The 15,572-nt window shown below is 44.7% G+C and overlaps 1 protein-coding gene across 1 annotated transcript in view; it reads right to left on the bottom strand.

Moving 5' to 3' along the window:
• Window positions 1-15,572, bottom strand: part of SERPINI1 (serpin family I member 1) — a 101,683-nt gene that overhangs the window by 26,841 nt on the left and 59,270 nt on the right. The window contains exons 3-5 of the mRNA XM_082224485.1: window positions 12,556-12,786; window positions 9,630-9,824; window positions 6,754-6,958 (exon numbers count right to left, since the gene is read on the bottom strand). Of these exons, the coding sequence (XP_082080611.1) occupies window positions 6,754-6,958; window positions 9,630-9,824; window positions 12,556-12,786 (631 nt within the window). The remainder of the gene's footprint in view (window positions 1-6,753; window positions 6,959-9,629; window positions 9,825-12,555; window positions 12,787-15,572) is intronic.

Genomic DNA, 15,572 nt, shown 5'->3' on the forward strand with positions numbered 1-15,572 from the left:
ATAAACTATGCATTTTATGTTTCCATGACAGTTTGAGATTCTATTGTGTGTTCAGCAAACAGAGAATCATTTCTGGTAGTGGCAAGGAAGTCCTTTGAGCCTTCCAGTTACAATTACCTAGGAGACGACAATAAATTTGGAATTAATTTGATCCAAATAGAAATCCGTCTTACTGTCACCTTTGATTTCCTGGCTGACATGCTGATTTCTGCCAGTTACCTGGAGCAACGACAGAGATATGCCCATGGGTACAAATGCCTTGTCAGACTTTTTCATATATGATGGGAATGCACAAGGGTGCCCATACAAACTTGTCAGTCACCTTAGATAAGTACATATTACAGTTATATAAACTGAGCTTTCAGCGTATCCTTTAATTTCTGAGGGGTTTGGAACTCTCAGCAGTGATACCAGCGCATGATTTAAAGTCTGCCCCCTTAATTTGTGTGTGAAGCGAGTCGCTCACAGATTCTGCGGCATTCTGCCTACGTTTTAAGGGATGTGGACCACTTTTGAAAAGCAAATAAAAAAGTTACGTATTGTGGGGAATTTCATAGCACCGTAAGATCATAGCTGCAGGAAGTAAGGTTACAGGGAACCTGGCAGAGGGCCTTTTTAGTAGTGGCACCTGCCCTGGGAAACCCCCTCCCATCAGATTTCAAGGAAATAAACAACTATCTGACTTTTAGAAGACATCTAAAGGCAGCCCTGTTTAGGGAAGTTTTTAATGTTTGATGTTTTATCGTGTTTTTAATATTCTGTTGGGAGCCACCCAGAGTGGCTGGGGAAATGAAGCCAGATGGGCGGGGTATAAATAATAATAATTATTATTGTTATAAGCCACATGGACCAGTGGTCTGACTCAGCATAAGGCAGATTTCTATGACGCAATTTAGCATTGGAGGGGACTTGGGAGGTCACCTAGTTCAACTTCCTGCTCCGTGCATCTGCTTCAATGTCCAGCATCTGTTTAAATGCATCCAGCAAAGAGAGAGCGCAGACCCCGAGCCCCTAAGGCAGCCTGCTCACTCCAAAACAGCTCTTACTGTTGGAAAGTGTCTCTTAATGTTCAGCCAATATCTGCTTCCCTTCAATTTCCATTTATCCGTGTTGTTTTGATCATTTCTATCAGGTGCTGGTGGTGGTTGCTCATGAGTAACCAGGCATGACTCCGGCCTGTCTTTTACAGGTTTTATTTGGTGCAAACTATTTGCAGTGCATAGGGACGTGGGTGGCGCAGTGGGTTAAACCACAGAGCCTAGGGCTTGCCCATCAGAAGGTCAGCGGTTTGAATCCCTGTGACGGGTTGAGCTCCCGTTGCTCGGTCCCTTTTCTTGCCAACCTAGCAGTTCGAAAGCACGTCAAAGTGCAAGTAGATAAATAGGTACCGCTCCGGCGGGAAGGTAAACGGCGTTTCTGTGGGCTGCTCTGGTTTGCCAGAAGTGCCTTAGTCATGCCGGCCACATGACCCGGAAGCTGTATGCCGGCTTCCTCGGCCAATAAAGCGAGATGAGCGCTGCAACCCCAGAGTCGGCCACGACTGGACCTAATGGTCAGGGGTCCCTTTACCTTTACCTATTTACAGTTCATAGCCACAAAGTTCATGTCCGTCTTAGTCACTTGCAGATTCCAGGAGTGGCCCCTTCCGCTTTCTCCCCCAACATAAGACACCCCAAATCTCCGCCTCCCCTCCTTACGTTTCACCCCTCTGTGCAAGCTGGGCGAGGGAAACGGCAGGTGTGCCTCCTGGCCAGCCGGGCTAGGTGAGGTGCTTGGGCTCTCAGCAGCATCTTCGAGCCCTCCCTTCGCTTGGCTGCCCCCTTCCCTCTCTTCTCCACTGGAGGCGTGGCTTTCCCCACTGCTGGAGGAGGAGCTGCTCCTACGAAGCCTCGGAGGCTCTCTATATTCTCCTCCTCCCTCCCCTGTTACAATGGCAGTCCCTTGACAATTTCATTTTTTAAAAATCGACTTTTTATCATAGTTGTGGTAAGGTGATCTGAGACAGCTCTCACTAGCAAGCATAAATTTTTTAAAAAAGATTTATTGGGCATTTTTTACATACAGCAAGATAGAGGGTTGTGTCCCATGCCAGGCCTAACTCAGAGTAGACTAACCGAAGCCAATAAGCGTGACAAGCCTGGGTTCATGGGTTTCAGTGGGTCTGCAACATACCATAATCATAAACATACCAGCCGGATAAAAATTGAGATTTCGCTTTTACATATTGACTAGCAACTTGACAGCCATTACTACAGAGTTGCACGTACTGAATGGGGGCTTGCATGTTGCAAAGTCCCTGAAGAGGCTGATAAAGCTGACAGCATGATCTTTGAAAGATTAGATCTCAGCCATTCTGAGTAAAACTTAGTTAAAGTCCACCTTTGCTACTGCTGTTCGCTGCTTTGAGGGCTCCAATTAATTGCTGGAACTGCTGCATACAAGCATTAAATTGAATCAAATTGATGGTGCTACAGAAATAATTGTGAATACCATGGGCAAAATTAAGAGATGCATCCTGGGCTGTCATCTGGAGAAAACTGGATGGACAACTTCCAGCCTTCAGAGATTCTAGCGACTAGTCCTTGATCTTAAAGCATGCTCATATCTGCCTAGACCCAATGAAGGATCTGTCTCTTGGTCACAGTACAGAGTAACGCTAGAATGTCACAGAACCTTGGGGACTGGATTTTATAAACAGAGCAGATACTTTCAGAATTTGCCCAAACATTCTTAAGCCTCTTTGTAAATATTAATGAGTGAAGCATAGCGGAGAATGGATAAAATTAGATGCCATTCCTCTCCGGCGTATTTTCATAATAGGAATGGAAAAGGTAGCTAGCTAGCTAGCTAGCGCAAACTTTAAGTGCAGCACCCCGATGCTGTAATTCCCTTATTAAATTGCAGAAATTAATTATATACTTGCGAGGTTGAATTTCTCTGAGGATGGCAAGCAGATCTGGTGGATGTTATCAATGCACCAAATAAATACTCCATAAATATTTTATGCTATTTCTCCCTTTCCCTCCACCCCCTCAAAGAAGGCGAGAGACCAAGATGGAAGGGAAAGGAATGTGTGGGCCCGCGGGCCTTGCACGCTAAGAAATAGCAGTGGAATAAAATTAAATTCCCAACGCCCCGAAAGAGTCCAACCACTTACAAAGTGAACTTTTTTTTTTTTAACTTTTGCATTTGTAATAGGGCTTGAACGACTAAGCAAAGCTGAGTTAATCACAACATTTCCAATTTTCTGTCTGCACTATCTACGTCCAACTGAAACTGCAGTTTGCTTGTCTTAATAGCAAAACGGGGGTGGGGAAACAGCACAGGATTGTTAAATTATACTCCGTTCTGTTCCCAAATCATTGTTTCGGAGCCAAAGAGATCAACATTTTTTAATCCACTTTTGTGTAGCAGGGAAACAGACCATGAAACTAATTTGCAAAAATGATTTCCAAGCATAATTTAGCCGGGGAATGCAATGCGGGGCAAGGACCAGCTAATAACAGTAACCAAGTCTGCAACATTCTCCTTTGGAATAATTTTACTCTGTACCACGGTATTTGGGGTTTGTGCATTTGTTTCCCTGATAATTGCTCATTGTTTGAATATCTTCCCCTCAAGGAAGCCACCTGGAGTAAGGACACCACTTTGCAAATGCACACTCTTCTTCTTTTTACTCTGTATAAGGCAGCCTTCCTCAACCTGTGGGTCCCCAGATGTTGTTGAACTACAACTCACCCCTAGCTAGCAAGACCAGAGCTCAGGGATGATGGGAGTTGTAGTCCAACAACATCTGAAGACCCACAAGTTGAGAACCGCTGGTATAAGGGAACTTCTTACGTTCTCCAATTATTATTTTTATTCATTTCCCAAATTATTACAAATCCAACCAAATTATTTAGATTTAATGCAATTTCTTAAAATCAGGTTTCCTGCTCCTGTTGCAAACATATGTCAATCATTTCCTCCCATAGCTGCATCATTTCTTATACCTGCAGAAATGTGATGCTTCCCTTTATCCTCCCTTCAATAATCATTCATTCAGCGTTCTGATTTCCACAATGGAATGGCAAACATCATATACGGCAACTGGAGGCTGGTTGAGATTGAACAACGGGCTTATTTGGATCACTCTCTGATGCAATGCATGGTGGGAAGACAGGACTGCCTTACCCAACATGCTTGGCCCCACCAGATATCCACATATAGATCCACAAACATGTGTGGACCCAATGTCGAGAGACCCAGATTTTATTGGGGGTGGGGACTGACTGTGAGATCTGGGTTTATGCTCATTGGATTTAGCCTACATACTCCATTCCTGAACATTAAACCCACATGTGGGCATGCATTGGTACTTGGGGAGGGACCAGCTTGTCAGGTCTGATGGAAATGGGAGAGAGCTGTTCTTTCACCACACTGCACAAAGAGGAGCAGAACACACACCCCTAAAGCTCCTGCAAAAAACCCACAAGTTTTCTAGTACTGCAGGTAACTTATCACAGCTTTGCATCAAAACATATGCTGAAATGAGTTCTAAGGTCTGGATGTGACCAGAGATGGAAGAGAAGAGACAGGAGCGTTCAGCTTGGTGAGCAGAAGAAAAGAGCAGGTGATGAAACCCTTGTTGAGCACTGTTTTCAGGTTCTGCCTTGTATCCACAGAACCATGAGTGGGTCCACTTCTGCAACAAGGCATTTTCACCTGCCTTCCGGTACATTCCCTCGTGCCTGTGCATCAAAAAGCTGCTTTGATGTGTCAGGGGAGTCTCAAGCATGACACGCAATGGGACATGAAGGGCTGTGTGTAGTTGGATGAGAAACTCAGCGGGAAGATCAGAGAGAACTCCCACCATGACTTTGTGCAAACCCTAGGGACTCTTTTAACATGGAGCCTTACGGTTCCCAACAGAAGACCTCTCCCAAAGTTCAGTCAGCCTTTGCACACCCGCAAAAATAGATTGCGACGGTCTACTGAAACTGACAGTGGCTCCTGTCTCAAACCACCCTACCAAACTATTATCCATAATGGCATAAGAAATGCCTGCTGGATGAAGCCATTGCATAGCTGTCAACTTTTCCCTTTTCTTGTGAGGAATCCTATTCGGAATAATGGAATTTCCTTTAAAAAAAGGGAAAAGTTGACAAGCTATGGCCATTGGCCCATCTAGTCTAGCATCCTGTACTCACTGTGGCCAAACAGATGCCCACGGGAAGTTTTAAATGTTCGATGTTTTATTGTGTTTTTAATATTCTGTTGGGAGCCACCCAGAGTGGCTGGGGAAACCCAGACAGATGGGCGGCATATAAATAAATTATTATTATGATTATTAGTCCCAAAGCAGGACCTGAGTGCAATAGTCCTCTCCTCACAGCTATATTATTATGCGCTCTCCAAATGGCAATCATGGTGTTTCCATTTTACATGAGGGGCACTGAGGTAAAACAAAAGAAAAATGGAGAGAAACTTTTCAAATGAGCCGCAGGGCCGAGCTGTTTGTTTGAATCCAATGGCTTTCACAGTCCCTAGCCTGGCCAATATCCAACATGCTACTAGGTTTGGGCGATATCTGGTTTTCGTGATATATCGCTAGCTGAACATTGAGATATACCGATATACAGTGGTGCCTCGCAAGATGAAAAGAATCCGTTCTGTGATTCTCTTCGTCTAGCGGTTTTTTCATCTTGCGAAGCAAGCCCATTGACGGATTAGCGGATTAGCGCTTTTAGCGGCTTATCTGCTGATCAGATCAGCTGATAAGCGGCTTAGCGGCTTAGAAAAAGGGGGGGGGGGAGGGAAAAAACCAGCAGGAACTCGCAAGACATTGTCATCTTGCGAAGCAAGCCCATAGGAAATTCGTTTTGCGAAGCACCTCCAAAACGGAAAACTCTTCCGTCTAGTGAGTTTTCCGTCTTGCGAGGCATTCGTCTTGCGGGGCACCACTGTATCACAATGACTGAAATAAGGACGGAGCCATGTAGAGGCATTGGCTGGCTTTGTGGTTTTTCCTGCATCGTGATTTTTGCCGGCGCCTGCTCTTGTGATGCGCTGCCCACTGCAGGAGGCAGGGGAGATCTCAGCTGGCAGAGAGGGGTGCAGGAATCGAGAGAAGCATTGGCTGGCTTCACGGTTTTGTGATTTTTGCATAACACGTGTGTTATGTACTGAAGTTCTCACCCTGGGCCAGCAGGGGGATACTGTAGATAGTTATGCAAATAAGGGATCGAAAGTGACATTCAGTGACTGGATAGTTTTAGAAAATGGTTACAGTTACGTTGTACTGAAGCTCTATATAAGCAGGCTGACTGAACTCTTCAGTTCAGTTCTGTTCTGGCCTGTGAATAAACAAGAGCTGTTTGAAGAATCGCTGTGTCGTCTGATATGTTCACACACAACTTAGCAACGTGGGTGACCTTGGGCTAGTCACACTTCTCTGAAGTCTCTCAGCCCCACTTACCTCACAGAGTGTTTGTTGTGGGGGAGGAAGGGAAAGGAGAATGTTAGCCGCTTTGAGACTCCTGAAGGGGAGTGAAATGCGGGATATCAAATCCAAACTCCTCCTCCTCTTCCAACGTGTGTCATGATTCAAGATATAGTGCCAGGTCAAAATTATGAAACAGGTATCATTATATGGACTTCACATGGATTTTGGATGCTGTGTCCATATATCACCCAGCTCTACATGCCACCCACTAAGCCGAACTGGCTCTCCTCTCCCCTCCATCCTGCCAGAAGCTGGGAAAGCATTCTCACCTGGGTAGATAGACTTCCACCTTCTGCTTCTTTACGGAGCTTGCCCATTCCTCAATCAGCTGGGCTTTGACCAGAGGTTCCAGTGTGGCTAGGGGAACTTCTTGCCTGGAAAGAACAATCATCATGCTGTACTCATCTCCTTCGTAGGGGATTTCTAGAACTTGATAGATGCCTCCGGCTTCATTGGAGCCGTCACTGAACTCCCCTAAAAGAAAAAAGAAAAACAGCCCGGTTGGGTTTTCAGAGATAATTTCATTTACCTGTACAGTACTGAAATCCATAGGATGGTCTCCAGCTGAGAACAGGCCTTGAGGCAAATTATGACCAGCCGCTAAAAACATTTGATTGTCTTTTCACATTTTCAATATCAATTATTTCACCTTTAGATGGGTATACACACACAATGTTCCTGGTGTAGGATTGGTGGGTTTATCCTCTTCGTTGTTTGTTTCTTTTTTTTTTGGGGGGGGGTACTTCCCCCTTTTTTGTGGGCAAAAAATACAAAGGCTGCGTTCACATGGCAGTTTATTCCATTTTCATGAAATCTCCCTAACTGTTGATTTCCACATTATATTTGAGCTTTCAGAATACAGTGGTACCTCGGGTTACATACGCTTCAGGTTACAGATGCTTCAGGTTACAGACTCCGCTAACCCAGAAATATTACCTCGGGTTAAGAACTTTGCTTCAGGAGGAGAACAGAAATTGTGCTCTGGCGGCACGGCAGCAGTAGGAGGCCCCATTAGCTAAAGTGGCGCTTCAGGTTAAGAACAGTTTCAGGTTAAGAACAGATCTCCAGAACGAATTATGTACTTAACCTGAGGTACCACTGTACATAAAATCAACTTCCGGAACTACAGTGGAATATAGCCCAGGTTTAGCACTCATTTTCATCTTATTTGCATACAGATTTTCTTTTTTCTGGAAGCAAATAACACAAATATGAGCACTAAGCTTGCGCTAAATTCCACTATAGTTTGAAAAATGGCTTTTATGTCATGTGAATACTCAGATATGATGGAGAACTTAACAGGGAAAAGATGTGAAAACAAAATACAAAATATATTTTTTTGTATTACTGTTTGAATGCCATAAAATCCAGATTGCAATGCATATAATAAAATACAATGATAGAAATAAAAGAAGCAATTAAAAATCAATATGAATTGGGTGTGCCATCTTCCACCTTCAACCACAAATCCACAGACATGCCGTAGAACTGTGAACAAAGCTCAGGTCACAGCCTGGAAATTTCTGGTCTAGATACAGGGTCAGTTTGCCCATGATGCAGGATGAAGCAGCTGCCTTGGGCAAGACTGAAATCTCCTGAGATCTTGCTGGAAACTGCTGAAATCTTGATAAATCTCACTGGAAACCGCCTTCACTATTGCTACAGATCAGGGAGGATTTGCTGGTGTGGGGTGTCATGGCATCATATTTCTGTTTCGCCTTGGGCGGCAGAATAATAAATAAATAAATAAATAAATTGTATTTATACCCCGCCCTCCCTGGCCAATGTGGGACGTGGGTGGCGTGGGACGTGGGTGGCACTGTGGGTTAAACCACAGAGCCTAGGACTTGCCGATCAGAAGTTTGGCGGTTCGAATCCCCGCGACGGGGTGAGCTCCTGTTGCTCGGTCCCTGCTCTTGCCAACCTAGCAGTTCGAAAGCACATCAAAGTGCAAGTAGATAAATAGGTACCGCTCCGGCGGGAAGGTAAACGGCATTTCTGTGTGCTGCTCTGGTTCGCCAGAAGCCGCTTAGTCATGCTGGCCATGTGACCCGGAAACTGTACGCCAGCTCCCTCGGCCAATAAAGCGAGATGAGCGCTGGAACCCCAGAGTCGGTCACGACTGGACCTAATGGTCAGGGGTCCCTTTACCTTTACCTTTACTCCCTGGCCAAAACCGGACTCAGAGCGGCTAACATCAAATGTATAACACATTAACATAAAATCAGGCAATCAATTAAAATACATCCAAAAATCAGATCAGGATCAGAATAAAATCCAATCAGATGGCAACTTGCAGATTAGGGTTGGGGACCTTAAATGCTGAACTGATATGAGCCTGTGAGAAAAACTGGGGGGCTGCTTTCATGCAAGTTCTTATGAAAGGGGAGGGGGAATCAGACTGAACCCCGACCAAAGGCCTGGCGGAACAGCTCCGTCTTGCAGGCCCTGCAGAAAGATGACCCTGTCTCGATGCAATCCTTAAAACAACCCTGAAAGATAAAGGTAAAAGGTAAAGGACCTCTGGACGGTTAAGTCCAGTCAAAGGCGACTATGGGGTTGTGGCATTCATCTCGCTTTCAGGCCGAGGGAGCTGGTGTTTGTCTACAGACAGTTTTCTGGGTCATGTCGCTAGCAGGACTAAACAGCTTCTGGTGCAATGAGACACCATAACGGAAACCAGAGCGCACGGAAACGCCATTTACCTTCCTGCCACAGCGGTACCTATTTTTCTACTTGCAGTGGTGTGCTTTCGAACTGCTAGATTGGCAGGAGCTGGGGCAGAGTAACGGGAGCTCACCCCGTCGCAGGGATTCGAACCGCCAACCTTCAGACCGGCAAGCCCAAGAGCCTCAGTAGTTTAGACCACAGCGCCACCCACGTCCCCCAGTATTCACATTTTCCATACTGATACACCAATGAAAACATTGCAGTTGGCACAATAATCATAGAAGGCTCCTTTGGAAACTTCCATTTCTGAGGCCCCGGTGAAAACAATGTGATTTCATTTTCGTCTGGTTGGCAATTGTGCAGGAGATGTTATTAAGAGGTGTGAATTGGCATTAAGTGCTGAAGAAGGGTGATAGTGTATACCTAGAAAATTAATCTTTTCTGCTAGAAAGAAAACATGTACGATATTGCTTACCGTAATAAAATTCTCCCTGCTGATACATCATTGGAATTTGCACTTCACTTTCATCATCTTTAGTGAAGGAGAAGGTTCTTGTGTTTTCTGGCCTGAACTGAGACTTCCAATTTCCCTTAAAGTAGATTGCATTGACGAGGGCCAAGTAAGTGAGAGCGCCGAAATCCCTGGCCGACACAAAATCTTTGATCATGTCTGTCGGTTGAAAGGGGAGAGAAGGAGCGCATCGATCAGAATGCCTAATTGAACATTTATATCAACGCTGCAAACGCCCACCCCCAAAAGACCAACACCGTGGAAGGAAAACAAAACAATCTTTTTTTTTTAAAAAAATATTTTTTATTAACCGGCCAATCAAATCAAATTAAATCACATCACATAAATTCCGAATTACAAAGCCGAATTTTAAATTTTGTTGGGGGGGACCCATATTTCAAGATCCGAAGGGGGATTCTGATCATCTTCTTGGGAAAACAAAACAATCTAAAAGCAACTCCTTTCCATATTCCCACATTTAACTGTCCACTGTTTGGTCAGAGAGGAACTTAGGCTTCACCGCAGGCAGATCAACCCACACAACAAATACAATATACACCTATCTAAAATAGTTTTGAAGTTATCGGCATTAAAATTGCCTTACAACGTTTAACCAGCTGGTATGTTAGATCAAGGCGATGCCCATAAAAAGAGTGAAAAACAAAACAGAAAACAACAACAGGCTGCGTTTGAAAAACAATGTAAAACAACCTTGATAATGACCCATTCTTTCCAGATGGAAAAGCTTGTTGGTGGGGGGGGGGTATTTTCAATTGTTTCCAGAAAGTGCAGATAGTGGGTGCTTGTCTTACCTCGACAGGAATGCTATTCCACAGAACAGAGCCACGCTGAAAGCCCTGCTCCATATTACTGTGGCATGGGCTCAGTTCTTTGGAATTTGCAGGAGAAACTCTCCTGCGTGCCACAGTGACCTAGTGGCTGTATATAAGTGATAAGGTGGACTTCTCAAGTAACCACACCTCCTCTGTGCAGGCCACGCCCCTCAATGTCCTGTGCAGTCATTGCAAAGCCTGTGGAACTCCCTCCCACAACAGAGACTAGACAGGCACCCTTTTTGCGGAACTCCAGGCACAGACTAAGACTCTCCTGTTCCGGCAAGCGTTAATAAGGTAGCGTTTGGTTTTATGACACTTCCCACCCCCCCAATTGTCCCCATTTTCTGCAGATTGCTTTTATTCGCACTGCTTACAAATGCAAACAATTGATATAGAAATCCCTTCAATAAATAAATAATAAATAAACCCCACTTTGGATGTTGTTTGTGCCTGGCTGGAATGTGCCCTTAAACTCTGATTAATGCCTCTTGTCTGCCAGGCTGGGAGGAGGGGAGGACACTGAGGAATGGAAATGTGATTTGTGAAAGTGGACCCAAACTCAGACTACCGTGCAAGATGGACGATGGCAAGGGCGTGTTTCCCTCTTGTCCGGCTTGCCCAGGAGCGGTGTTAAGGCTCCCCCCAGCATCCTCTGGTCCTTGCACCTCTTTCCCACTGGAGGTGGGGCTTTCCTCCTCCCCAGAAGAGGAACTGATTTTCGGAGGCTCCCTGTAACACAACTGCCCTTCTATTTCTCGCCTCTGAGCCGATGACAGTTCCCTGACACCTCCATTACACGAATATGCAACACCAAAGCAAGCACCTCTGGCTCAGGGCCTCTGAAACTTAAGTCAACATCTTCCTTTCTTAAAGGGATTGTTCTGTTGACTGCCTCCCATCTGCAAATAATTTTTGGTACAAAACTGACACAGGACCCAGAGAGCAAGTCTACCAACTTCAAACTTTCCTCACGCTACTATTCCTGCTTGCTTTTACCTGGGCAACATTCCCACAGGCTTCGAGAGTAATAAGCGAGTAATAAAACGGGGAACGCATCTCAGCATCCGCCCCGCTGACATTTACTCAAGGAAAGGAAGAGATGTCTTGCATCTGTTTGAGTCAGGGGAGGCTTGTTAGCCAAGCCTAGCAGCTGCTGTGCCCACATTCCTAAATAAATCACTCCAATCAGAAGGCATTGTCTGCTACCTGGTGCTGCCAACTGGGAACGGCTTGCTTGATTTTCGGTATAATAATTCCGTCTTTGGATTTCAGCGCCGACAGTGATGAATCGAGTGGATGGGTGGAAATTTCACAGATCACTACAGACAGGGGTCTCTGTGTTTTATCTGGGATAAAATAAGCTACGTGCATCAGAGACACTCGGGTACAGAGTCACTGATCCGAACAGCCGTGCACATTCTGGTGCCCAACTGGGACTGTGCCTTTGCTTGCATGGTAGAAGCAAGTCAGCCAAGTCATTCACTGGTGGGGATAATTTAGAATCAAACATTTACATGGAGATAAGAGATCTGTAACTACTAACTACATCAGTTTAACAGACCAGATAGCTCAAGTCAGTAGAACACGAGTCTCAATTTCAGGGTCGTGGGCTGATTCTTGTGGTCCCTTCCAACTCTACAATTCTACAAGGCTGATCTTCCAACTTGCCATGCCTGGAAGTGGGTTCAGAATGGCTTGGTCACCATGCTTCAGAACCACAACATAATGGCACCACTGCAGAGCAGTTCATCCCAGTATTTCTGCAAAGAGATGGAAATGTTTGGGACCAAGATGTAAAAGGCTTTAAAGGACGGGGTGGGGAACCCTAAGGCTTTCAAACCAGTGGCATGTAGCTCCTGGAAGGTTTCCCTGAAGGGATTGCAGTCCCTGAGCTGAGCCTGTTTTTAAGCTCTCTCCAAAGAAAGAAACACAAGACATTTGGTGCAATCGACAACTGTAGCGATGAGCCATTTTAAGACATTCAACAGCATCCCAACGAGCAAAAAATGACAACTGTTGACAGTGAGGAGGAATGTAAAAATACAGGAACGTACTATTTGTGTGATTCTCCACCCATCTATTGATGTGGCTGGCGACTGCTATGTTTTGACTGAAATCCACATCTTCCACTTCAGCTCTGAAGTACGTCTTCATCAGCTGCAAAAATTTGTCACTGACGTGAAACCCGTTCTGTACATAGAGGGAATTGGCAAGCTTCATCACGTACTGGCTGTCTTCAGCATTTGCCATGTCAGAAAGGTCCTTCAAGAAGGAAAATTCTTCACCTGAAAGCAAGGTGCGAGATAGGAAATATTTCTGTCAGGGTTAAGTAAATATATTGAGGGCTTAAAGAATCCCATTGTCTTCCCAGTGGAAAATCACAGTGATATTTTCGCTTTCGACAGAGAAGGTCACTGTGAAATGGTATATAGGGTGGCTTGACTCTTCTTCAAAAAGACTTGGGACTAAAAACATTCTAAAAGCTTCTAAAACATTAGAAGCAGAGGCAGCCGCCCAAAGCAATTCAAGAGTCTTCATGAGCAGCCAAAGCTACATTTAAATGGAGAATTCTCCATTAATGCCAATAAGTGTTCAATATGTGTCCCTATTATGTCATGCTTTGCATACATGGAAAATAATGGGCAGCCCCCTCTTACCACAGAGCAAGTTTGGGAAACCTTTAGCCCTCCAGATTTTATCAACTACAAGCCCCAGCCATTGACAGATCTATCTCCAAGAATATGTCTAATCCCCTTTTACAGAGATGTAAGATGAGGGCCTGTGGCAGTGAATTTCACAAGTTAAATTATGCATGGCTCAAGGTATTTTTGTCCTGAGTCTACTGCCAACCAATTCCACTGGGTGACCCGAATTCCTAATATTATGACAGGGGAACAAAAACTTCTTTGCGGCCATTTCCGTGTGCAATCCTTTTGTTCTTTTAATTCCACCCTCACCTTTCCTCTTGCATGTTCCCTGCGTGCACATCATTCTCTTTTTGAAAAGAAAAGAAAAAAATCATAACCAAGGCAATGAACTAGAGCACAAAGCAGTCCTTTGACAGGGAATAGCATTCATCAGTTGACAATCAACTGTTTTATAAACCGGCATTATGTGCCCATATGTTTCCAACTTTTAATGGGAGGTTCCCAACCACTTTTGTTAAATATTTACACTGTTGGGCCAGCTGTTTAAAATTTCCTCTGCTATTCTAAAGATTCCCATAGAGCTCCTTCAAGATTTCCCCCAAAGCCGCACTAACGATGTTTACATAGGATTAGCGCATACCATTTGCACAGAAAAAATAAACCAGCTCAGCGTGCTGCAAATGTCGCCGCATTTTGAAAACGATGACAGACTGTCACCTTGTCTCCAAAATGAGAACGGGACTTATTTTTAAATTCCTTCACCCCTTTTGTTTAGCGCTGCAAGGTTTGCAAAAAAATAAAAATAAATCAAATGCGGTTCTGTCAGCAGGGATGGTTTAAAAGAGCTGAAGGTCCAAATGGGCCTCCAGACAGATCACATAAGGAATTTAGTGCGAGGCCCAAGCTCATTGCAGATGAGTGGGGCTGGAAGTTGCTTTTACCCTCACAAAAAATTGTTGAAAAAGTGAGGATTGGAGATACTGCGGTGACCGTGAAAAAATAGGGGGATGGGAGCGGAGTATACATTTTGGGTTGTCTCCAACACTCTACACACAGAGTTCCACTCATGTAACACAACTTATTCTTCCTCTGCTATCCCTGTATGCCCCCAAATCTGCTCCAGTGGACCCCAGATACCTCTGTTCTCCCATGAAGAGGCATGAAATCACATTGAGCAAGGGACCAAATTATTGAGGAGGGGGGAAAACCTTATTCCCATGTCTCAGATACAATAAGAAGGGTGAAGACGGAAGGATCAGGATAGCAGCTAGCCACAGTGGCCCATTATCTGGTAACCTCAAGTTTAGATTCTATAAGGCACCTCTGAAGGGAGACTGGAAGCTCCTTGTGTTCAGAAAATAGCGCGCAAGATTGAGAGTGAAGTTTCTATTCCGGTCCACATAACACCAGTCTTGCACTAACTGCAATAGCTACCAGATGCTACCAGGTCCAATTCAACATTTTATTGCAATCCAACAACACAAGGTTCCCTCCTCTGCTTGGCTCCCTCTCCACAGAGTTTTAAGCAGACTGTGAAGACACACCTTAATCAGGCCTTTGATTAGGCTAATGCTGTTCGTAATTTTAACTCCGTTGCGCATGGACTGAATGCTGAATTTTTGGTGAAGTGGGCGAATGTTTATAATAGGAACTGATTATAGTTCTGGTTTAGTTATGTAATACTGTAACTTTAATAATATGCACAAGTAAACAACCCTTTTCTCTGAAGTGTGCTTAAAAATGCATAACTAAATTAGTTAAATAATCTATAAAAGAAGACTAGCAATGAATTCTTTAGCTGCAACCCACCATCTGAATGTGACATATACATGCCAGCCAACTGAATGTTGGTCTACCTTTCAGTCTTGCCTTTCTGATCAATGCATGACACTCATCTTTTCCATTTTAAAACAAAGCAGCAGGCATATTTTATGTGTTTGTTCATCCCCTTGTTACCTAGAGACATTCCAGTTTGGTTTAAGGCCTGTATTTGGCACCAAAACAGCCTTAGGGGTTGCTCTGATTTATGACCTTTATCAGAAGAGAGACGAAGGGAGTTAAGACCCTGTTGGTTCTCCTTGATCTCTCAGTGGTTCTTGATACCTCTGACTATGGTATTCTTCTGGAGTGACTTAGGGAGGTGGGAGTACTCTGTTACAGTGGTAACAAAGCTCCTACCTGCAGGGTCAGTACCAGAAAGTAGTACAGTGGTACCTCCGGTTGTGGACGGGATCCGTTCCGGAGGTCCAGTCGGATTCTGAGGTCTCCGCAACCTGAGGACCACTTCTGTGCATACACGCATGATGAAACCCGGTCAAATACTTCCGGGTTCGCCGCTTTCGCATCCCAAAGTTTACGTAACCAGAGGGTTACATAACCGGAGGTACTACTGTACTAGGAGATTGTTGCTGGCTCCATAGCCT

Source organism: Podarcis vaucheri, assembly GCF_965113315.1.
Source record: "Podarcis vaucheri genome assembly, chromosome: 5".
Taxonomy (NCBI): Eukaryota; Metazoa; Chordata; class Lepidosauria; order Squamata; family Lacertidae; genus Podarcis; species Podarcis vaucheri.